The 25,645-nt window shown below is 36.9% G+C and overlaps 1 protein-coding gene across 1 annotated transcript in view; it reads left to right on the forward strand.

Annotated features, from left to right (window-relative positions):
* The window catches only part of HEATR5A (HEAT repeat containing 5A), a 96,637-nt gene that overhangs the window by 66,225 nt on the left and 4,767 nt on the right, over positions 1 to 25,645 (forward strand). The window contains exons 22-32 of the mRNA XM_015565486.1: positions 1,312 to 1,491; positions 3,567 to 3,806; positions 6,416 to 6,597; positions 8,024 to 8,092; positions 9,987 to 10,166; positions 12,268 to 12,490; positions 13,821 to 14,069; positions 15,486 to 15,613; positions 17,044 to 17,191; positions 18,158 to 18,430; positions 20,537 to 20,761. Coding sequence (XP_015420972.1) covers positions 1,312 to 1,491; positions 3,567 to 3,806; positions 6,416 to 6,597; positions 8,024 to 8,092; positions 9,987 to 10,166; positions 12,268 to 12,490; positions 13,821 to 14,069; positions 15,486 to 15,613; positions 17,044 to 17,191; positions 18,158 to 18,430; positions 20,537 to 20,761 — 2,097 coding nt within the window. The remainder of the gene's footprint in view (positions 1 to 1,311; positions 1,492 to 3,566; positions 3,807 to 6,415; positions 6,598 to 8,023; positions 8,093 to 9,986; positions 10,167 to 12,267; positions 12,491 to 13,820; positions 14,070 to 15,485; positions 15,614 to 17,043; positions 17,192 to 18,157; positions 18,431 to 20,536; positions 20,762 to 25,645) is intronic.

A 25,645-nucleotide genomic window follows, 5' to 3' on the forward strand; every position in this document is an offset into this window, starting at 1 on the left:
CGGCCGCCCGCAGGCACCTGGGACCTGGGCTGGCTTCCCTCCGGCCCCAGCTTCTTCAGGAAGGACATCCAGAAGACGTCTGGTCTAATTAGCATATTACCCTTTTATTATTATAGATTGAATTGGCTATGCAAGTAAAATCATAGTAAAGAATTCATATCTAAGTCCTTTTTAAAATTTTTTTAAGTTTTCAAACTCATTGGAAATGTTTAAAGAAATGTACATTGATCACATAGATTCGCCTACTTATTAACTTTATGACACTCACATCTTTTTCTCTCTTTCCATACATACGGATATACAAACCTTTTGCCAAACCATCTCAAAGCAGGTTGCAAGCATGACAGTTTGCACCCCTAAATCAAGCACTCCTATGTAAAATGCCTGAGTTTACATTTTCCAAGAAGGACATTCTCTTATATGACCACACATTATTTCCACACCTAATAAAATTAACAGTGATTTTAGTAACATCATAGAATATATACTTCTGACACAAATTTCCCCAGTTATTAAAAAAGTCTTTTATGACTCATTCCTACGCCCATCAACCCCACCCAAATTTAGGATTCAGTCATGACTCACATAACATTGGTTATTCTGTCTCTTTAGACCCCTAATTGGAAACATTCCTACCACTTCCTTCCGAACTTTAAAAAATCATTCCTCTTTTAAAATAGTCAAATAGTGGAAAAATCTTTAGAAAGTAAATGCTTTCAAAAATGCTAGGTGAGTTAAATCTTTAAGAGAAAATGTGTTCTTTTAGCATTTCCAGAATTATAGGAAATAGATGCTACATCAAGGCTTATAGTTCTCCTTGAGGTGCTTTATTACTTTGCAATGAGAATATTGTGTAGTAATTTATATTAATTTAGTAGTATTCTTTAGTTCCTCAATGGCTTAGTTATAGTAATTACACACTGTTCTCTATACAGTAGGTATTTTCTGTCTGAGTTTTACTCTGATGTTAATAAATTTAAAACCTTTTCCTTACCAGAATAAGGAAAGCTTAATTAAGTATTGAGTGTTAATTGGGTTAAATGTTTATCTAATTTAGGGAAAAGATATGAATAACTCTCAATCAAGACTTGTCTTTCAATAACATTGCACAAAAAAATAACTTGTTAGTACCGTGAATAACACCAAACTAACTGAATTAAAATAGACCTCAGTAGGTTAAGGCACAGTATTTGGACTAGTTCTTTAAAATATACTAGGACGTAATATTTTAGTAACTACTGAATGTGTGTGCTTCTCATATGGCAGTTTTGTTTTCTGTATTACTTAGATCATCGATTTTCTTCTTGTCAGATGCTAACATCAGAGAAGTGGGCCTTGAAGGGGCATTACTGACCTTACTAGACAAAGAGACAGATCAGAGATTGTGCCATGATATCAAAGAGACTTTAAATCATATGCTCACATCTATGGCAGTGGACAAACTTTCCTTTTGGTTAAAGCTTTGTAAAGATGTACTTGCTGCATCAGCAGGTAAGTACTAGCGACTACTAATTGAAATAATAAAATTTAAAGTAAAAATGTTATATAGAGTTGTTTGCCAGTGATTTATCAATCTTGTCTGAATAATTAGATTATAATGTTTGTGGCTTTCTTCAAATGAAGAGTATAGTGCTAGTGTTTAAGTCTAACACGTAGTAAGTCTTTTTTGTTGTTGTCTTGTATGACTTTCCTGTGTGAAACAAACCAAAACGTAGAGTCCTTATTTATGCTATAAAAATGATGAACTAACCTATAAGTCCCATCATTTGTTTTCATACATGCAATAAATATTTGAGGGATTGCCTCGAGTCAACATAATAGAAAATTCATCAACAGTTATGACAATTTGAGCAAGCCAGTTTCTCCATTCTTAATAATGTTAGTTTCAAATAGTGTTTGAAAATTGTGTTATTTTCCAGTGTCTTTGCTAGTATAAGATAATTGTTGGTGAGAAAGTGTATTAGAATCTTTAAATTTTTATAGCCTTTGAGTAAGAAATCCTCTCTCTAAAATCAATAAAAACATATTTTTAAAAAGAAAATTAGAGAAAGAAGATAGAAACCAGTTCTGTTCTAGGTATTGTAAATATTTGATCTGATTTAACCATTTAATCATCCTATGCGTAGGCAGTATTATTCCATTTTACACAGAGAAATCAAGTCTTGGAAAGGTTAAGTAATTGCCCAAAGACACATAGAGATGGATTCAAACCTTAGCTTGCACTATTTTAAAACCCAACTTTTTACTATATTTCAGTAACTCTCAACTCAGTTACTCGAATCTTATAATTTAATGTAGCTCTGATCTCTACAATTATGTGAAAGGGAGAAAGATACCATGAAGTCCTGGGATTTTTATTTATTTTTACATTCTTCACTGTCTACCTCGATTCTTAATGATCCTCTTCTCTTCCAGTGATTTAGACCTGCTCTTTCAATCATTATTTTCCACATTTCCTTTAATGCTCTCTTCTATCTACTACTTAAGAAATTACAAGGACTTCTTTCCTTTAAAAGAAAATGTGTATGTGCATAGACAAAGAGGTTGATTGCACTTTTCTGATATCTCACCTACTTTTTTAAATTTTACATTTATACTCTGAGCTTACTAGCTCAATTTTATTTTACCATTCTTTTTTAAAAAATATTTTTATTGATTTCAGAGAGGAAAGGGGAGGAAGAGAGAGATAGAAATATCAATGATGAGAGAGAATCATTGATCGGCTGCCTCCTGCATGCCCCCCACTGGGGACCAAGGCTGCAACCCGGGCATGTGCCCTTGACCAGAATCGAACCTGGGACCCTTCAGTCCTCAGGCCGATGCTCTTATACACTGAGCCAAACCAGCGAGGGCTACCATTTATTCTTTATACCTTATAGTTTAGCCCTGTCCCTTCTTATTAGGAAAACATCAGTTTCTGTTGACTTCTCAGTCATAAGACAGGACTTTGCCATACTTTATTATCTATCATAACACACTCAAAAAAAAATGTTGACATACAAGATAACTTAAGAAAACCAAGTTGGTTTGTTTTATAGCATTAGCTTTATTTTAACTAGAGTTAGTAAGCTAATAGTATAAAGAGGAAATAATTCACTACTCAGTCAGTGGCTCTGGTTATCAGGGCAGTGTGAGACTACAATGACAGCAATGGGTCTATTCTAACAAATACTTTCCAGACATTGTTACTGGATTCAGGAACCTTCATAAATTCATTCAAGGCCACAGTGTTAAAACAGCATAGCCAGTACAGTCCACTACACTCCCTACTAGAGAATTTTGATCTTCCTTAGCACAGGGAATTATTATCCTAGTATCTAATGTCATGTTCAGTTTTTCATTTTGAATATAATTTGGCAACTTTCTTGCTTTGACCTAGATTGGTTCTAACAGTATTTCTTTAAATGCCACTGTTATATTTGTTTAATAGGCATGATTACTTTACATTGTTAAAAGATGTATGATTGATGAACAGTAATCCTGGTCTGAATTTGAAGTCATTTGTATTCCTTCATAAATATATATTCAAATTGATTGTGATTACATGTACTCTTCCTTGATAAAAGATTTTACAGCTGTAACTTGTGTGGATACAATGCAAGAAGAGGAAGGTGATAAAGGGGATGATGCCTCAGTTCTGACCACCAGAAGTGATGACAGATCCCATCCTTTTACCAATCCCCGGTGGGCCACTAGAGTCTTCGCTGCTGAATGTGTCTGCAGGATAATTAACCAGTGTGAGAGTGCACACTGCGCACATTTTGACATTGCTTTAGCACAAGAAATGAAAAAAAGGGATTCAAGAAGTAAGTGGCATAATAATGCAAAAAACAAATATACGTAGAGATTCTGTCTACTTATATGTTTAATATTAAGTTAAAAGATAGAACTAAACGGTGGTCTTTATTCTTCCAAATCAGTTATGAAACTGACTGTACCTTTACATAAACAGTAAGCATATATTTTTAATGTCTAAATACATTTTTAATTATTAAGCTTCTTAAATTGATATTCATAACTTGATTAATGGATTTATGGAATGAGTTAAGTTTATAGAGAATAATCATGTTCTTAGAAAGTAGTATGTGTGTTAGCTACTTCCCAAAATTTATTTTCTGAGTTATAACTTACAACAATTTTACATGTAGATTATTTTGTTTCCATGGATATTAATTAGAAAACATTTGAGCCTATCTCAATGGAAACAGTTATAAGACCATTTTAACCTTTTATTCCATTTCATTATTTTTTTAATATATTTTATTGATTTTTTACAGAGAGGAAGGGAGAGGGATAGAGAGTTAGAAACATCAATGAGAGAGAAACACCAATCAGCTGCCTCCTGCACACTCCCTACTGGAGATGTGCCCACAACCAAGGTACATGCCCCTGACCAGAATCGAACCTGGGACCTTTCAGTCCGCAGGCCAACGCTTTATCCACTGAGCCAAACCGGTTACAGCTGTTTCATTGTTTTTATCTAAATATGTGTGTTATGGTTCGATGTCTGAATTTTTAATATACTTCAGTACATGTTCAAAGGAGCAATGCCCATACCTGAATGCCTTGAAAATGTTCTTTACCAATCAAAAGAATTATAAAGCAAAATGTTTCTATCAGCAGCCTGAGAATATGAATTAGGTATCTCTGTTTCAGTGATTTTTTTCAAGTAGCATTTATTGCATCTCTTATTTGTGGTGAGCATGTGCTAGATACTGATAGTATAAAATCAGTATATCATAGATGCTTACTGATTCATGTGCTCCCAATTAAAATTGTAATTGGTACTTACCAAGATGAGTTGGTTTTTTTCAGTGTGGCCTATAGCTATTCTTTTTTGAATTAGTCTCAAATATATTTTAGGTAAAGATTACTTATACCCTAAACATTTTACTGCTGGAACATTGTTAAATGATTTTCTTATGTTTTTCCCTGGTAGAATTATTATGCTATACAATGTGTTGTAGGAATGAAAAGAATTTTTATTTATAACTAGAGGCCTGGTGCACGAAATCCAAGCTCTGGGGGCAAGGGAGGTTCTCCTCAGCCCAGCCTGCACCCTCTCGCAGTCCTGGACCCCTCCCTCATAGGATGTCGGCAGTTGGACATTCCTCTCGCAGGCCAGGACCCCTTCACTCCTTACCACCTGCCTGCTCGCTGCTCTTTACCACTCGGGTTGCTGCTCCTTTGTGCTGCCACAGAGGTGCGAGAGGCTCCCGCTGCCACTGCACTCGTCAGCCGTGAGCTTCACTTCTGGCTGAGCGGCGCTCCCCCTGTGGAAGCGCACTGATCACCAGGGGGCAGCTCCTACATGGAGCATCTGCCCCCTGATGGTCAGTGCATGTAATAGCAACCAGTCATTCTGCCGTTCGGTTGATTTGCATATTAGGCTTTTATTATATAGGATTTTATAGTGACTAATTTTTTCATATTTCTATCACCTGTATATGTGACAAGACATGCAGAAACAAGGTAATCTAGTTCATTTAAAACACTGCATAAAACTTTTTTTTTCTTCCCACCCCCCAACTTTTTTATTTTTTATTAATCCTCACCCAAAGGTATTTTTCCATTGATTTTTAGAGAGAGTAGCAGGGAGGGGGAAAGACAGAGAGAAAAACATTGATGTAAGAGAGACACATCGATTGGTTGCCTCCTTGCACATACCCCAACCTGTGCTGGGGATTAAGCCTGCAACCGAGGTATGTGCCCTTGACTAGAATCAAACCCAGGACCCTTCAGTCTGTGGGCCAATATTCTATCCACTAGCCAAACTGGGTAGGGCCATAAAACTATTTTTTAAAGGAACATTGTGCTTTAGCTTCAACTTGACATAAAAAGAACATATTACTGACTAATTCATCAAAACCCAGTCTCCTAAGTATCTTCTAATGTTGAAGGTACCAATAGCACTCTTTTAAAGGATGATAATTCTGCCTTTGGTTTTTGAATAACTGTAAAACTACTTGCTTTGGAATAGTGTTCTTTTTTTTTTTTTTAAAACATATTTTATTGATTTTTCACAGAGAGGAAAGGAGAGGGATAGAGAGTTAGACACATGAATGAGAGAGAAACGTCGACCAGCTGCCTCCCGCACACCCCCCACTGGGGATGTGCCCACAACCAAGGTACATGCCCCTGACCGGAATCGAACCTGGGACCCTTCAGTCCTCAGGCCGACGCTCTATCCACTGAGCCAAACCGGTCTCGGCTGGAATAGTGTTCTTGTGTGTGAGTATTTACAGTGGTGGAGTATATCCAGCTTTAATGTTTTATTTAAAAAACGATAAAACAGTAAATAAAATCAGAGGTACTTAAAAGAAAGTCTAGATTATGAAATTAAATTAAAAACTTAACATAAATCTTAGTTCCAGCATACTCTTTTTCTTGATAAGATTTTTTTTTAATCTTGTAGGTGACTTTTTGGTGCTGCATCTTGCCGACTTAATTCGCATGGCTTTTATGGCTGCCACGGATCACAGTGACCAGCTCCGTCTTTCTGGCCTTCAAACGTTGTTAATTGTTATCCGGCGATTTGCAACTATTCCAGAACCAGAGTTTCCAGGACACGTGATTCTGGAGCAATATCAAGCCAATGTAAGCACTTTCTGCAAGAGATGAATTATTAAACACCCAGATAAAAAGCCTATTAAACTAATTGGCATGTCACCTTTTAATACATAAATAAGTGTATATCTCTGCTTATATATCACCATTATAATTAGTATTTAGAAAATGCATATGTTTGAAGAAGAAATCTTCATGTAAAAGCAAAATAGTACATAAAATGGTCTTTTATAACTTTAAAGATTAATTTTAATAATTAACATCATCTTGGTAATTTGGAGAAATAAAGAACTTTAGTAATGAAACTTTTTACAAAATATCTGAATAAGCTTAAAATAACACTAAATCATTACTAAACATTTTCTTTAGGCCACATGCATGTTCTATTTGCATATCATTGTTCCTAGAGTACATATAACCACCTTCATTGTTTTTCTGGACTTAGAAAAGAGTTCAGGGTTCTAGTACTGTAACCTTTTTAACTGGTTGATGCATTGAGCCATTTGGAAGAACCAGTAAGATAACAGAATCATCACATTACATTACACCATTCATCCCAGAGTACCTCTCATTATGATTCAGAGGCAGCTTCTTTTTGTTTGTTTTTTAATATACTTTTATTGATTTTAGAGAGAGAGAGAATCATCAGTCAGCTACCTCCCACACATACCCTGACATGCACCCCAACCAGAGATCAAGCCCACAACCAGGGTAGATGCCCTGACTGGGAATTTAACCCGAGACCCTTTGGTGCACAGGAGGACACGCAACCAACTGAGCCACACCAGCTAGGGCCAGAGACAGTTCCTGACAGCTAGCAGTTAGGAAGATGAGAGCAGTTCACCAGTTAGCTAGCAACCTCCCATCATGTCTTCCCAACTGGTGATTCCAATGTATGCTTGAGGAGAAAGCAAAAGAAAGGGAGTGGCAGTACATAGAACTCATATTAGTATAAAATATTATAATTCAACTTAAAGGCAGCTCTGTTATATTTGTAGTCCTCTTAAAATTGCAAATGATAGAATAAATACAACTCAGCAGAAAAGGAAAATAGTATTTGGCTCTGCTTGGTTCCACACAGGCTTTATTCTCAAATTTGCTCTCTCCAAGTTCTATCAAGATGGTTCTCTAAGAAGCAACCAGATTCTTATAGAGATTGTGCTTTCCCAGTACTCCCAGCAAGTCTTAACGGGAACTTTCATTGTCCCAGCATGGGTCTCTGCAGCCAAGCAGTGCTGTCAGCTCCATAGCAACAATATGGGTTAAGATTAGGGGAGAGAGAAGGTTCCGGAAAGGAAAATTGGGATGCTATTAGGTAAAAGCAAAGGACAATATACTGGGTAAACAAAAACAACAAGTGTTCGTCATAATACCTGCTATAAACAAATAATTTTAATAACATTAAAGAGAGGAAGCTTGTGCATTGACCTTGATATGTCATAAAATTTCTTGCCAGGTAGGAGCAGCACTTAGACCAGCCTTCACTTCAGAGACAGCACCTGATGTCACTGCCAAAGCATGTCAGGTAAATGCCTAAAAAGACAAAGCTTAACAAATAAAACCCTCTCTTTAGAAGCAATTCTCAAGTTATTATTTGGTACCGGGGTTGTATATTATAGTTTTCTGTTACTTAATCTCAGCTGTTCCTTCTCCTTTACTTTTTAAATTTGGAGAACTTCCTCTCCCTTTAGTGTAACTGCATGGTAATCCAGTATATGGATAAGTCATAATTTATGGGTAACAAATCAATGGGGTTTTTAATGGTTTGCTATTTCAAATAGTGCTAAAGTGAATAGCCTTCTGCGTAGATCATTTGACTGGATGCAAGCTTATCTGTAAAATAAACTCTCCAAAATTGAATTGCTGAGTTAAAGAGGATATTATAGGGGTTTACCAATTTCATCTCCTACCAATAATGTATACAAGCACCTGTTGTCCATAGTCGGAGCAATTTTATGAGTTGTCAAACATTTAGATTTTTGTGTATGTGATGGAGTAAAAAGGGTGTATCAATATAGTTTAGATTTGTATTTCAAGTGAGATTGAATGCTTTTTTGCATATCAAAGACCCATATAATATGCCATTCTAAACAGGTATTTTTCTTGGAGTGGCTGTCAAAAACTCAAAATCCAGCCCTGCATGACCTGAAATTATTAAAAGCAGAACTAGCTTGAATTGAGTTAATTATAAACATAATAAAAGATTGGTTTTAGTCAGTTCTTTCAACTTTATTTTATTCAGTTGTATTTAGGAAGTGTTTGAGTGCCTTTGATACTCACAGAATTGTTTCAATGTTGTACTGAGCCTCTTTTTTTTCTAACTAGAGGATGTTTTGTGTGTGTGGTTTTTTTTTAATTGATTTGAGAGAGGGAGGAAGGGAGAGAGAAACATCCATGAAAAAAAGAAATATTTGATTGGCTGCCTCCTGCACAGCCCTTACTGGGGATTGAGCCCACAACCCAGGCATGTGTCCTGACCAGAATCGAACTGGCAGCCTTTCGGTGCACAGATGACACTCTACCAAGTAAGGTCAGGGCTGTACTGAGTTATTATTTTTCAATCATTTTATTATATGTGTTTCTGCTGTAAGTCACTTGAAATTTTGTGAAATGGGGCAGGAAGTGATTAAATAGATGGAAAAGGTAAAATAAATTTTCTCTAGAAGATAAATACCATAGCACCTTGGAAAACCATAAACATTCCTGATAATTGAGTAAACTTTTTGCATTGGAAAATTATTAATTATGTTTATATTTTAAATTTTTAAAGAAATTTTGAATATGTTATTTCCCAAAGAATCAAAATCTTCTTTGGGGTTTTAGTGTTAGATGCTTTATCTTTTAAGAAAGTTACATTAAGTAACCACACAATTCATTGTGTGTTTTTTTAATATATATTTTTATTGATTTCAGAGAGGAAGAGAGAAGGAGAGACAGACAGAAACATCAATGATGAGGAATAATCATTGACTGGCTGCCTCCTGCAACCCCTCACTGGGGACTGAGTCTGCAGTCTGGGCAAGTGCCCTGAGCAGGAATCGAACTGTGACCTCCTGGTTCATAGGTCAATGTTCAACCCCTGAACCACGCTAGGCACAATCTCAAATTTTAAAGTAGTGAGATAAAATAATCAGGATTGAAGATTTAATTTAAATGTTAATCCAAACATTTATGAAAGTGGTGCCTTCTGAATTTGATTCCATGTACTGGTTAGTACTGGTTTCCCTGCTTCAACCTTAAACTTCATTTCCTTTTGAAATGCTGGCTTTTGAGTATTATTATAAGCAGCTTCTCATTGGGTTTCTTAATAGCAAGGTGATTTCATTGACTAGATTCCTAAGATTTGGGTGCGGTCTATTGAACTTAGAGGAACATATTTATAATTTTTAACTGTAACTTCTTATTTTCTTAAAAACCAGGTTTGCAGTGCCTGGATAGCAAGTGGAGTTGTAAGTGACCTTAATGATCTCCGAAGAGTTCATCATTTGCTTGTTTCATCATTAACAAAAATACAGGCTGGGAAAGAAGCTCTAAGTCACTTATATAATGAAAGTGCTTCTACCATGGAGATCTTAGCTGTGCTAAAAGCCTGGGCAGAGGTTAGTACTTCTTAATTAGTAATGGGAATTTTGGAAGTTGTTAATAAACAGCTTAGGCCATAAATTGAAATTAACTTTTTAAAACACAAATAAGTCCTTTTTTAAACTTAACAAAAGGCTTTCAACATATCGTTTATTATATGTTATTTGATATTTTGGCCAAGCATTCTAAAGTGTTCTTCATTATCTGTTATCTGCTGCTGTTAGCAGGGGCAGTCAGTCCTGAGCCAGACAGACTTTATGATAGCCAATGAAAATTAATTTTTATTGAAATCTGAACTACTAGAAATGTGGATTTCCCTGTATGTTCTTATAATACATACTTTAATTTTGTATGCTGTTTTATAGATGACTTTTGAATATTAAGTAATAAGTAATTTCCTTTTCTAAGATTAAGAGATCTTATACAAACAGTGCTTAACTTTTCTAATCAGGGAGAAAGCTCTATTATTTTTAATTTACTATGGAAATGTTTAAACGGATATGAAAGTGGTTATAATAGTGTAATGACCCCACTTATACCCATCATCCAGCTTTAGCAGTTACTAAACTTAGCCAGTCTGGGTTCATATATCATTTTAATGAATGTGTATAGTTTTACATTACAACTGAAAGAATTAATCAATATGAAAGAAAGGGTTTACTCCAGTATAGCTAATATAACTAAAACCTGAAGATTATATAATCTTTTTTTTTTTCATTATTTAGTTTTGACAAATCTTTTTTAATTAATGAAACCAAGAGTTTTTTAGATAGAGAAACATCGATTTGTTGTCCCACTTACTTATTAATTCATTGGTTAATTCTTGTATATGCCCTGACCAGGAATCAGACCTGCAACCTTGGCATTTCACAAGGATGCTCTAACCAACTGAGCGACCTGGCCAGGGCTAGGGTTGATAAATCTTGGTTAAGAAGTAGTTCTGGCCTTAGTTGATTTGGCTTAGTGGATAGAGCTTCGGCCTACAAACTGAAGGGTCCCCGGTTTGATTCTGGTCAAGGGCATATGCTTGGGTTGCAGGCTCAATCCCCAGTATAGGGCATGCAGGAGGCAGCTGATTGATGATTCTCTCTCATCATTGATGTTTCTATCTCTCTCTCCCTCTTCCTTCCTCTCTGAAATCAATAAAATATATTTTTAAAAATAAAGTAGTTCTTCCCCGGCTGGAGTATCTCAGTAGTTGAGCATCATAGGAGATTCATAATCTGCTATCTGAAATCCTTGGCTCCATATAATAGTTGGAATTCAGATTTTGGAAGTATGGGGCAATATGGGATCTATAATCAAACACATTAATATATCTGTAATAAAATGTTTGAATTCACACTGTGTTGGATGAATACCCTCACATAAGTTCAGTCAGTTTTGCCACCAGATTAGTTTTCCAGAAATTTACATTTTTTTCAGTTTACTAGATCTTAGATCTGCAAATAAAGAGGTAATACAATCAGTTTGTGTACTATGTTGAATACTTTAACATCCTATCTATAATAATAAAAGGGTAATATGCTAATTAGATCAGATGTTTTCCCAGATGAAGGTGGAGCCAGAGGGAAGCCTGGGTCCTGGGTGCCAGGGGGAAGCTGGTGCCGGCAGTCGGGAGAAGGAAGGCCTACTCTTGCACGAATTTCATGCATCGGGCCTCTAGTAGTCCTATAAACAGTCCATGTTAAGTTTACGTATGTAAAACTTTTTGTAGTGATTTAGTGGTAACTTTGAAAGAAAATACTTTGTTTTTCAGTCTACTGCGTGCAGTTCAGACATGGCTACCTGAAATCTTATGTTGAGATGGATTTTAAGGCCATAATAAGGCTTAGCAAGAAAGAGTGCTGAGATCATTTAGTGACAGCTATCATGATTGTGAAAGTACAGTGTGGCAGCATGTTTACCACGGATTTTTATCCCTAACGTTTCTCATTGGATCTCTCTACCCCATTTTTGTGTACTAGTATATGGTTACACATGTATAACTTTAGATATTACAATCCATTTCAGGTCCAGTATACTCAATGGTAAGTCTACCTCCTCAGCAAGATAAAATACTATAGCACCTTTTCAACAGGCACAAGATCTTCCTATTCACAAATTAATTTTTAACAGGTCTACATAATCGCTGTAGAAAGACATAAAAATAACAAACAACCTCTGAAGACTACCTCCTGTCCAGAAGAGAGTTGTAGAAATGGGTCAGACTCATCACCTGGACTGCTTGACTTGGTCCACACAGACCTGGGCACACTAAGTAGGCTCTGGCTTGCTGCGCTTCAGGATTTTGCTCTCCTAACTCTGCCTTCAGAATTTGTCTCCCAACTTCCTATTGAAGGTAAGAGGGTAGAATGTTTACATAATTCCTAGAGTGACAATAACTTCTCAACACTTTTCCTTTACTTAGCAGATAATGTTTATCTGAAATATTTTTCCCAGAATAATTTTCATTCATAGAATGAGCATGTGAGAGTTACCTCAGGTTAGACATCCTGAAGTTGATGGACTAGGTCATGAGGCATGTACACCTTAACTTCCAAGATACTGGCAAATTGGTCTCCAAAGTGATTATAACTATTTATGTTACATGAAACAACAACAACATGTTTCTGTTTTTATGCCAGCTTTCTTTTTAATCACACTACCTGATATCAAACTAAACTACAAGGCCATAGTAATCAAATAGCATGGTACTGGCATAAAAACAGGCATATATGTCAATAGAATAGACTAGAGCAGTGATGGCAGACCTATGACACGCATGTCAGAGGTGACACGCAAACTCATTTTTTTGGTTAATTTTTCTTTGTTAAATGGCATTTAAATATATAAAATAGATATCAAAAATGTAAGTCTTTGTTTTACTATGGTTGCAGATATCAAAAAATTTCTATATATGACACGGCACCAGAGTTAAGTTAGGGTTTTTCAAAATGCTGATATGCTGAGCTCAAAAGGTTCACCATCACTGGACTAGAGAGCCCAGAAATAAACACATGCGTATATGGTCATGAATATTTGATAAAGAAGTCAAGAACATACAATGGGGTAAAGACCATCTACTCCAAGCATGTCAAACTCAGCCTGCGGGCCGCATGCATTCCACAACGAATATTTTTGTGGCCCAGCCAATATAACTGTGAGCAGTTATTTACACTTATGAAGGGATATAAGTCTCCTGTCAGATCCAGAATTACTGACGTTCACCTTGAGTCAGTTTTGAAAGTAATCACAGCGAACACGATTTCCCCCGAAGTAGGAAAGATAGTAGCAGAGAAGTGATGCCAAGTGTCAGGAAGAAAACATTAATTTTATCATTGCTCTTGTTCTTCTTTTTATACTATACTTTTCAAAACCTATGTTTCTATGAAAATTGAGGCTTTTATTTTTTTTGCGGCCCACATAAATTTAAACCTTGTTCCTATATCTTGTTTATTTGGCCTGTGTTAGCCTTTGAGTTTGACATGCTTGGTCTACTCAGTAAATGGTATTGGAAAAATTGGACAGATAGATGAAAAAAAATGAAAAGAATCATAGGATGTTTCTGTTTCACTATATCTCCCCACCATTATATGTTATACTTAATTTTTAACAATCTGATGGGTGTGAAGTAGTATTTCAGAGCTTTATTATTCCTCCTGAAACTGTTTGCTTCCTCTTTTTTGTAGGTGGTGCTTTCTATACAGCAGAGACTAGTGAAAATGCAAAATTGCATTATAACAATTCGTGGGCGCTTATCCTCCATGCTACAGCACTATGGCTTACAAGCACAGGCTTCGTCGTTGCTGACCCAGATGAAGGAGCATCCAATCTCTCCAGGCCTGTAACACCAACTTCCATGTGTCAGGGATCATCATCTGGAGCTATAGCAAAGTCCCCTGAGGATGTCTACTCTGATAGATTCCATCTTATTTTAGGTCAGTAAAAAAGCTTCCAAGCTTCCAACCCTACAGAGTTTTTCTTGAATTGTGCCTTGCTGCCTGTCATCTCTTTTTGGCTGTATTAGGTGTTATAGTCTTGATATAACTGAGTAAATTTGTATACATTTTATAAAATTGCAGGTTTAATTGTTAAGTCTAGAATTCCATTATAAGCTGACTTTAGATCAAATTGAATTGTAGAAATTGCAAGAGAAGCCTAGTTCTTTCACAGAATTTTTAAAAGACCCATGTGGTATCTACCGCTGTACTGAGGGGTCATTCCCCTTCCTGTATTCTAAAGAATTGCACGGTATTAGAAAAGTATGCTCAAAGGTACAGAATTGCAAACAGATATTAATGTCAAAGATAAATGAGATTTTTACATTTATGAAGTTTAGCACTTCAGTTTTTATTTCCTGGAACTTTTTTTTTTTAATTTTGTTTTATTGTTTAAAGTGTTACAAAGAGTATTGCATATGTCTTCCCCCCCTCCCCACCCCTCTTGACATTCTGGAACTTTATTTTTAAAGTAAAGTATCTTTTGAAGGTACAGTGAGTTTCTAGAATAAATGGAATCAGTGGTTTTCATATTTTATCTATTTCTTTCATTACCTATAAAGAAGTTTTTGATTAAATGAAATGTGAGGGGTTTGTTTTGTTTGTGTGTGTGTAGATTTTTTTTTAATGTGAGGGTTTTAAAGGTTATTAAATTAAGTAAGCGTTTTGGGTCATAGAGTTTCTATTCCTTTCAAGGCAGACATGACCAGATTTCCTATATCATTGGTATATTAAAATTTTGTTTCCATTTGTCTTGACATGAGAGCTTTTTGAAAAAGGATTTTCATAGAATGAAGGATAGGCCGGAGTTACTATGAGTATAAGCTGCGCAGTTCAATTGCCTCAGTTCACATTCGTTATGTACCCCATTGTAACTGACCTTGTGCAGATTAAATTGCTTAAACATTTTGTTCTCTCAGAAAAAGTGCTAATAATAGTACCTACTTCCTCAGGTATTGTGAGAATGAAATGAAAATATATGTGCAAAGTGCAGAGCCTGATACCTGGTAATCACTCAACAAATTTTAGTCAGAATAAAGTTATGAAACTCTGCATGTTACATTCTCTGGGACAATTTATTGTGATTTTTACATCTTTTATTGCAATTTTATAACATCTACACAGTAGTGCACAAGCCTAATGAGATTATTCTTTGTGTATATGCAGATGAAAATAAACTATTAAAAGACTTGCCTTATCACTTAATTGTTTAGAGTCCTCAATTTGTTGTTGCTTGTTTGCATTACCTTTTTGCTAAGCTTATTTATACATCTTACCAAAATGAAAAATGAATTTTTAACTTCATGAGCTCAGACTCTCAAAGAAGCCTCTGTCCTTTTTTTCTGCTTTTTACAGGAATCAGTGTGGAATTTCTTTGTTCCTTGCGCTCGGATGCAACCATGGAAAGCATTACTGCTTGTTTACATGCGTTACAGGCCCTTCTAGATGTTCCTTGGCCCAGATCTAAAATTGGCAGTGATCAGGTGATTCGTTGTTTTTTGGTAGGCTTCTGTAGATATCAAAGAACAGGAACAGAAACATGTTCGGGTACTACAGCAAACAGAATGAACACAGAAGTAAAAAGAAAACTAAACAGCTGCACAGCTAGGCCTCAGGACTGGAATGCTGTCAGCAGCTGTGCTGACCTGGGAACAATCATGCTTCTGACTGCCGCTTTCTGTCTCTGCCTCTACTGCGCTTCTCTCTGCTGCCACCAGCTAACCACTCTGTATAGCAGCTCTTCTGTCAAACTTCTTCGATGATGGGACAGTTCTGATAGTCATTGTCCAGTATAATAGCCACTAGCTATAGGTGGTGTTTCTTCTTTGCCTTTTTCTGCTTCAATGCACCCTGGCTCCTCACATTCATCTGTATTTTATATTCCATTTCCTTAAGAGAGAACCTCCTTGGTTCATTTGGCTGCATTACAGGCCCTCTGTAGCCTATTACAAAGTATTCCTGTTGTCTGAGTTCTCCCTCCAGGTCTTTTTAAGAGACTACTGAGTAGCCTATAGGTGGAGTCAGGTGCTAATATCTGACTCAGTTGTGACCATGGTAAAAGGATCACTGTACAAAGTATGGCACTTCCTTTAACTGCTTTCCCAAGAGCAACTCTGCATTGGGCAGACACCCTCAGCATCCGGTATTACCAGTATATAAAATTCTTATCATTGTCTCTTGGATGTTACAAAACATGGATGGTATGATTTCCTCTCTATATACGGACTATTATTTACCTTATTGACACTATCATTTTTTAAGTTTAAGGTATTAATCGGGTTTCTACCTGACTTGGATTGTATTTGAATAAATTTTAAACTTTTTGTGCTCATTTATTCTGCATCTTAAAACAAGTATTATAATGATAGGTTTACTCTGTTATTTTCAAAGATGAAAGAAAGCCACTAGAGTAAACTACTAGAAAAGAAAGGGGGGAAATGAAGTATTATTTGTGCGGTGTATTTTATCTTTTAGAGAGACATACATTCTGTGCTTATTATTCACTTTTAATGTCGTACTTTTCCATTCTCTGTTATTACCAAAAAAATACACCTTCATATAAATCTGGAACTCTACATGGCAGTCCTTGTGGGTTTTTTTAACCAAATTTCTCGTCTTGTTTTGGAAGTTTCCCTTTCTGTTTTCCCACTTTAGGACCTGTGTGCAAATGACCTTTTGTCACAGTGCCATCTTCCACAGATCGGACAAAAACCAATCTGGAGTTGGTTTAAAGTGGAGCAGGTGTTACATAACTTTATTGCACTAACACCTTTATTCTTTTGTGAACAATTTGTTAAAATCTCTTTTTCTGGATTTTGTCATAGAATTTACTTAGCACTGGTTTTTTTTGGGGGGGGGGAGGGTTAAGAAAGTATTTCCAATGCAATCTCCCCTAAATGTTTTCCTATGATAGGCCTTGGGTATCGAGTTGTTGAATGTACTGCATCGAGTAATTTTGACCCGAGAATCACCTTCCATTCAGTTGGCTTCACTTGAAGTGGTAAGACAGATTATATGTGCAGCACAAGAACATGTGAAGGAGAAAAGACGAAGTGCAGAAGGTGAATGTTAACCCACAATGCCAAATTAATCATGTAGCATCATTATTTTTTGAAGTATTGCTTATGTATCTATGTCATTCTGATAATCTGTTATGTGTAGCACAAAGGAAACATCTCTAGGTGTGGCTATAAGTTCTCCCATTCACCTTTACATGTTAGCTTGGATGTTGTCCATAGCTAAACTACTGCTCCTTGAGAAAATGAGAATTTTTAACAAAACCCTGGAAGCGAAAAAAGTCTCTTATTCTGATTGAGTACTTACACTAGCTGTAAGAGTTCACTAACGTACATGGAAAGAGCAACTAACATTTTTTAATGACTTAGATTTTGCAAAGTGATTAAATGCCTTATTTACAAGTCTAATTCAGTATTGGTGAGTTAATTATTCAATATTAGATTTGACTACATATTACAGAAAACCCAACATAGCAGTGGATTTAAAACTCAAGGACGTATTCTCTCACCTCTCGCACGCGCCCTGACTGGGAATCGAACCTGCCACCTTTTGGTGTGTGGGACAACACCCAACCAGCTGAACTACCTGGCCAGGGCAGGGTTCACATACTTACGAGCACGATGTTAACGAGAATTTTTTTTTTTTTTGGAGAGAGAAACATTGATTGGCTCTTCCACTTATTTGTGCATTCTTTGGTTGATTCTCTATGTACCCTGATTGGGGATCAAACCCACAACCTTGGCATTTGGGGACGATGCTCTAACCAACTGAGCTACCTGGTCAGGGCCAACCAGAAAATATTTTAAGGCTGAGAGGATTACCAAGGATTTCTTTTGATTTGTCCCAGTAAGAAGTCATAATAAAGACAACTACTTTTATTTAATACCTAAGACTTTTGTCATTTAAATGTGTTGCCTACAACACCAGTGAGTTAAATTGCCATCTGCCAGAAGCAAAGTAAATACGAAGAAAAGAAGCGTTTATTCAACCCTATTCTTTCTTTCTTTTAGTTGATGATGGGGCTGCTGAAAAGGAAACCCTGCCAGAATTTGGAGAGGGAAAGGACACAGGAGGACTTGTGCCTGGGAAGTCTTTGGTTTTTGCAACACTGGAATTGTGTGTATGCATTCTAGTTAGACAGCTCCCAGAACTAAATCCTAAATTGACAGGTAGCCCAGGAATAAAAGCTACAAAGCCACAGATGCTGTCAGAAGATGGAAGTAGATTGGTTTCAGCGGCGTTAGTTATCCTCTCTGAACTTCCCGCAGTGTGCTCTCCTGAAGGTATGCTGTGGTGTGTGGTTGCTTTACTGGACCTGGAAGGAGAGAAATGGTTTTAATCAGTAAAGGAGATAATAGTTGCTAATCCTTTTCTCATTAAAACAAATCTGACCTAAAGGTTTGGGTAATGTTATTAATCCTCTAAGATGAACATTACATCCTAGTATTTTGTTTTACTAAAAGGGTGTAAATAGCATGTACTGCAGATATGTTTCTTTATGGTTGACAGTATTTTAAATCTGTCAGTGTCAGTTACTCACTCTTGGGCTTTTTCTTTTTCTTTTTTTTTTTGTATACAATATCCAATGGACTTCCCCTACCTCAGTAATGACAGAAATTTGTCATCATATCCAGTTCTATTTGGAATCAACTCCATTCTTTTAGTACAGCATTTTAAGGCTCTCCATAGGGCTCTGCTGAGTCACTGCCTCCTCTCCATTCCTTCTAGGAGAATTTTAAACCCAGGAGGCTTTATGCTCATCCCTGTTCTGTGCTATTGTCCATGGTGTTATATGATCCCGTCCCTTCTCTTCTACTTAAAATTTTGCATTCCTTTGAAGTTCAACTCCAGGTCTATCTCATCTGTGAGGCCTCCCTGTATATACATATATATGTGTTTGTTGGTTCTATATGTAGATACATAGTTTTTATGTGTCTCATAGAAGCATTATATGTAATTGATTATTATATATAAATAAGATAAATATATACATAGAGAGGGACATATGTCTTATTTCCAATGACATTTTTTTATCCTCTAGGTCTAGGAAATCTAGCACATAATAGGTACTCAGCACTTAATACTTTTCAGTTGGTAAGCATATTTCTGCTTAAATGTGTCTTGACCAACTTATGTGCTATCTTATTTTTAAAGTGACTTTAAATTTCGGTTTGAATTAAAACCTATATTCCTTGTTCTCACACACTTCCTTTCTGCCACACCAAGAGTGGCAGAAAAAGTGACTAGCAGAGGACAAGGGGTAAAAATACACTATACAAGTTTTGTTGAGTAGCATCTGGGAAAATTGACCATTTTAGCTTTAGTCTCTTTCATTTTTAACGTAATTGACTTTTTAACTCCTTTAGTAGCCGTTAAAACTTTAATATTCTGTGCTGAGTGGATTGCTACAAATTCCTTGAAAAAAGTTTAAAATGAAGTCAAATGGGCAGTGCCAATGGTTTTGCAGCATTGTGAATATACTTAATGCTGCCACATTGTACACTTTAAAATGATTAAAGTGGTAAGTTTTATATTATGTATATTTTACCACAATAGAAAGCAAATAAAAATAAATTCGACATTTGACAACTTCCAAGTAAAACAAAATAAGACTGCAAAAGATACTGTGATACAATTTAAATAATATTTTCAATTATAACCAAAATACAGACAGTCCTCGGGTTACGTTGGACTCGACGTACATCATTTCATGGTTTCATCACCATCGCCCATTTATTTATATATAAAAAAGTTCCATCATTTCAACGTATGTACATATGTGCTTTATGTTTTTTATTATTTATTTACCACAAGTAAAGGTCAGGAATTGTTATCTTTCTTTTAAATTTTTTTTACTGTTTCACTTCATTACCGCTGTGTATGTGCCCCATGTGAGTGACGTAGGTGCTTATGTAGGTGGTTTCCGACTTACAGTGAAAATCGCATTACGTCACACCATAGAAACGTAACCCAAGGACCTACTGTAGAATCCAGTCTTTCTTTTAATTTATTTTTATTGATTTTAGAAAGGAAGGGAGAGGGAGACGGAGAGAAACATCAGTGATGAGCAAGAATAATTGGTCAGCTGCCTCCTGCACACCCCACACCAGGGATCGAGCCCATAACCCAGGCATGTGCCTGACTGGGTATCGAACCGTGACCTCCTGGTTCATAGGTTGCTGCTCAACCGCTGAGCCACACCGGCCGGGCTGATTCAATCTTTAAAATCTAAAGGTTATTTAAATTATTTTAAAAGTTATAGTTCTTTATGAAAAATAATGTTAAAAGCAAGAACTCTTTGACATTGTCTTATCACTGATGATTTCTTTTTAGGAACTATATACATAGACTGAAATACAGAGTATTTTTTTTTGAAATGTATCTTACAGGAAGCATCTCAATTCTCCCTACCATACTATACCTCACAGTTGGGGTACTGAGAGAAACTGCTGTGAAATTGCCTGGGGGCCAGTTATCTTCAACAGCTGCAGCTTCCCTACAGGCTCTGAAAGGAATATTATCTTCTCCCATGGCCAGAGCAGAGAAGAGCCAGACTGCTTGGACTGACCTTCTCCGCAGTGCTTTAACAACAATTCTTGACTATTGGGATCCAGGTAATTAAAGTTTTTTGGGAGCTCTTGTTTTAAAAATCAAGTAGAACCAAATTTTGAGAAGCTATTGACTTGATTATGTTTGGTAGTCTCACCTGAAAGAGACCATATTTATTACATAACATGGTTAGAGAATGTAAGTGGATAGAAACATCTGTGTTCTCATTTTAGTATCTTTAACCTGTAATACAAGTAAATGACAGCCTGTATGGTAAGTTGACATGAGAGACCTTCAAGTGTAATATTGTGTTAATTTCAAAATATAGTATGATCTATGACTAGCTGACAGAACTTTTTACATGCATAGTATACTGAAAAGTGCATAAGCTAGCTATGAATTATAAATAAAACCAATCTGCCCAGCCAGTGTGGCTCAGTGGTTGAGTGTTGACCTATGAACCAAGAGGTCACCGTTCATTTCCCGGTTAGGGCACATACCCAGATTGTGGGCTCAATCCCCAATAGGGGATGTGCAGGAGGCAGTGGATCGCTGATTATCTCTCATTGATGTTTCTATCTCTCTCCCTCTTTCTTCCACTGTCTGGAGTCAGTAAAACTATATAAAAGAAAAAGACCAATCTGGTTCATATACTCACCTTAGCACTTAATAGCTAACTAACTAGCCAAGTTATCCAACTTCTCTGAGCCTTAGATTTCTCATTAACAAAATAAGGATATTAAGTTGCAGGAAATGTTAAGGCAGTAACATAATATATGAGAAGCATCTCGCTTATTACCTGGCATATATCAATAAATGATAGCTAGTATTATGTTCAATGTCCATTAAAATTTGTTTGCTCTTGTTATGTTCATTTGTTTGCTCTTATTCCACTTTTCTTATTCTAGTAAGGATAAACATCACAGTTCACTATGTTATATTTCATATGGTGAAAAGGTTTCAGTTGAATTTAGCATTTATTGACCTCCTCTTTTGTACCTAGAGTTGGGAATCTAGTACCTATAAATTGCTGTAAGGTATAATTAATAACATAAGTTCTCCTTGAAGGTGACAGTAATGTCTTAATAATCGCTCGATTTCTAGTACACTAAAAAGAAAGGGAGATTAACTGGCAAAAAATTAGAGTAATCAGCTCTGAGTAAATCAGGCAGAGTGTCACAGGTAGGGTTCTCTGGAAGCTCATTCTAGGATGGAGTTTGGGGAAAAGGGGCTTTATCAAGGAACCAAATATGTGAAAGGAATAGGGAAAAGCAATGTGGGGCAAACGAAGCCACACTACAGTGCAGGCCCCCAAAAGTGCAGTGAACCTGAGAGCTCTAGAGATTGCCCATCAGAGTGTCCCACATAGGACAGAAATGGCCTGGCCTTGATCCCCAGATGTGGATGGCCCAGGAAGGATGTGATTGCAGTCAGGGCAACTCAGCTAAGGCCAACTCTGAAGGAGCAGCTGGGCAGCACCTTTTCCAACTAAGGGGTACACCTCTGTATCTGCCACAGAAGGCTTCTCAGAAGAATCCATTTCTTACAGGATTAGAGACATTATAGGTAGGGATTCCAGGCACAAAATTTTGATCAAACACCTGGAAACCTAATGTAAGTAAGCACATTTGGGGACAGCAGATAGAGAAATGTGAGAATGTGGGTTTGGGAGAAAAGAGTAAGAAGGTGGTGAATGATGAATTAGTAGAAAAAGATATGCATTGAATGGTATTTAGGGCCAAAGGATGGAGGATTTGGCATGATCTCAGTGGGTTGCTTTTAATATGCATGTGAAATGAGGGTTTTAAGGAGAGTAAAGTGATTTGCATTTCTAAAGAATCACTCTGGCAGCAGTATAGAAAAGAGAGCAAGATTGTTGGAGATGAGATAGTAGCAATAAGGATAAAGAGGAATAGAATACTGAAAACTAAAATACTAAGGCTCTACTAACAGAATTTTACTGATAGTTTGGTTTAGGAATTGAAGGGTAGAGTGAGTAGAGCACTCAGTACCATGAACAGAAATACCATGGTGAGCATTTTCAGGAGAATATGCTGAAGTTAAGTGTGAATTGCCTGTAGGATAGTCAAGTGGAACAGAATATATAGATTCTGGAGTTCAAGAAAGTAGTCTGCACTAGAGGTGATTTTAGACTACCTGTATTAAGCAGTTATCGGTGCAACCTATTAGATGGTTGAGATCATCCAACTTTAGTTTACAGAGCAAGATGGGAGGAGATTCAGAAGAGAATGCAGTCACAAGCAAAAAGAAAACGAAAGTGGTCAGAAGTGTAAAATACAGTGTAGAGGTACAAAAAAAGAGGTGAGGAAGGGGGAGGTTCAAAGTATAGGCTCCTCTTTGCGGGAAGAAGGAGGTAGAGATGAGGTTGGAGTTGGAAGTTTTAGGGAGGGAAACATGCCCCTATCTAGGCAGGAAATAACATCAACTGAATTTTAAAGACTTAACCTCTACCAATGAGAGCAAAGGAAAAAAGAAAAGGACCAAAATACTATGTCCAAATTTTTATGTTGACAGTGATTGTGAACATGCCTCTCTCGTCACATACAAAAAGATGTGTTTTGTTGTGTATCAGGGAATGAGGTTAGGAACTGGAGGATTTAGGTTGGCTACTGAGAGAAATTAAAGAGGCAGCTGATCATGACAGGAAAACCATTTGCTGCATAACAAATTATTGGCTTAAACATTATCTGATAGTTATGGGTCAGGAATTCAGAGCAGCATAGCTGGGAATTTCTGGCTCAGGGTCTCTTATGAGGTTGCTGTTAAGATGTTGGCAGGACTGCAACTAGAGCATCCACTTCCAGAGTGACTCATTGACTCAGTCAAGGCTGATGGCAAGAGGCTTCAGTTTCCCTCTGGCTGTTAGCAGGAGGCCCCACTTCCTTACGCATGGGCCTCTCCTTGGGGCGAATGCTAAGGGAACCTTGCATCTATCCTAAATAAAAGGGAGGGGGCTGTAATTGGAAAAGAAAAAAGAATGGGAATGTAGTCATGCACTGCATAGCCACATTTCCATCATTGACAGACCGCATATACAGTGGTAGTCCCATAAGATTATAATTGATTATAAGCAAAAACGTTTTTTTGCGACGTTATAAGAAAAGGCTGGACCAGTCTATGATGTTGAATTGACTGTGAGTTCTGGGTGGTTTCATTAAATAAACGAGGAGGAGAATGGCTCAGGATGCTGTCCACCAGAGGCTGGAGCCAGAAGTTGGCCAGGGATCAAGAGGAGTGGCCTGGGGCAAGGGACAGCCACCACACCCACCCCTGCCTGCCCCAGCACTCACAGACTCACTTCCCTGCCTTCCATTTATCTTTGTCTCTCTTTCCTCCCATTCCTGTTCCTCTTACAAACTCACTTCCTTTCCTCCATTTCCTCATTATCTTTCCTCCCAGCCCCATTCCTTTCCCTTTTATTGTGTCTCCTCTCAGGTTTTATCTCTCTGGGTCTCTTTGATTTCTGCTCTTCCTCTCTCCCTTCCTCCCTCCCTCCCCCTGAAATCTCTCCCTCTGAAGGTGCCTCCCTCAGTAATCCTCCCCCTGATACACACATACACAGACACACATACCGAATTTTTCTGTAACTTTTCTAAATTTAGATACATAAATATTTACCATTGTGCTACAGTTGTTTACAGTATTCAGCACCGTAGCATGTTGTACAGGTTTGTAGCCTAGGAGCAATAGGCTATTCCATCTAACCCAGGTGTGTAGAAGGCTCTACCATCTAGGTTTGGGTAAGTGCACTCTATGATGTTTTCAAAAGTAACAATCCAGGGGGAAGGGGGAGGGGGCAAGAGGGAGGGTAGCAGTCCATTCTTATGCAAGTTAATGAGTTGAATTTGGCTCTCCTTTTCATATAATATTGATTTTTCACAGCAGGTTCATTAAAATTATTTAATGAGACTTTGACTTTGGGAAATGAATTACATCTAATAGAAAATTCCTTTAAATAATGGGTGGTGAAGGGGACAAAAAGTTCTGCGTTTTAGGGTGTTGATTTTCAAGTTGGTTATTAAGAAACAAATTACCTGTAAATGGCTCATTCTCACTTTTGAAATCTATAAGATCTCATCCCCTCATTTGCTCCTTTGTCCAAAATGTCATCTATACCCAGTTTTGCCTCTGTATTTGGAATTTTCATGCTTAATGTGAATTCCCTGTGCATATGTATTAAGATTTTATTTTCTCCTGTTAATCTGTCTCTGTTAATTTGGTTATTAGCCCAGCCAGAGGAATTTAGAAGGTAGAAGGACAATTACTACTTTTTAGCCTCCCACAGTGGCCTATGCAGGAATTTTCAAGTTTTTTCTCTACTGTTAAGAAATGGTATATGGCCCTAACCGGTTTGGCTCAGTGGATAGAGCATTGGCCTGCAGACTGAAGGGTCCCAGGTTCGATTCCGGTCAAGGGCATGTACCTTGGTTGTGGGCACATCCCCAGAAGGGAGTGTTCAGGAGGCAGCTGATTGATGTTTCTCTCTCATGGATATTTCTAACTCTCTATCCCTCTCCCTTCCTCTCTGTAAAAAATAAATAAAATATATTTTTTTTTAAAAAAAGAAATGGTATATGTAGCAAAGTGCTAAATGATTTTCACTTGACACATGTAATAAAGATAGTAATAAAATGGATAACACACATTGAGTATTATGTACAATGTGCTATTTTAATGCTTTACATAGATTAACTCATTTAACCTTATAAATGTAAGTCCTTTTCTTACTCCCATTGTACAGATAAGAAAGCTGAAGACAGGGTTAGATATCCAAGGTCACACAACTAGTAAATGTGTATTCCTAGTAAATATATGTATTTACTGATGTCCTTACCTGTGAAGATTATCATTGCTTTGGTAATTCTTGATTCTAGAATACTTATAATCCACATTTTAAAGCCTGAAACATTTGCCAGGAGTTTTAAAGT

The sequence above is a fragment of the Myotis davidii genome, unplaced genomic scaffold (genome assembly GCF_000327345.1).
Source record: "Myotis davidii unplaced genomic scaffold, ASM32734v1 scaffold21, whole genome shotgun sequence".
Lineage (NCBI taxonomy): Eukaryota > Metazoa > Chordata > Mammalia > Chiroptera > Vespertilionidae > Myotis > Myotis davidii.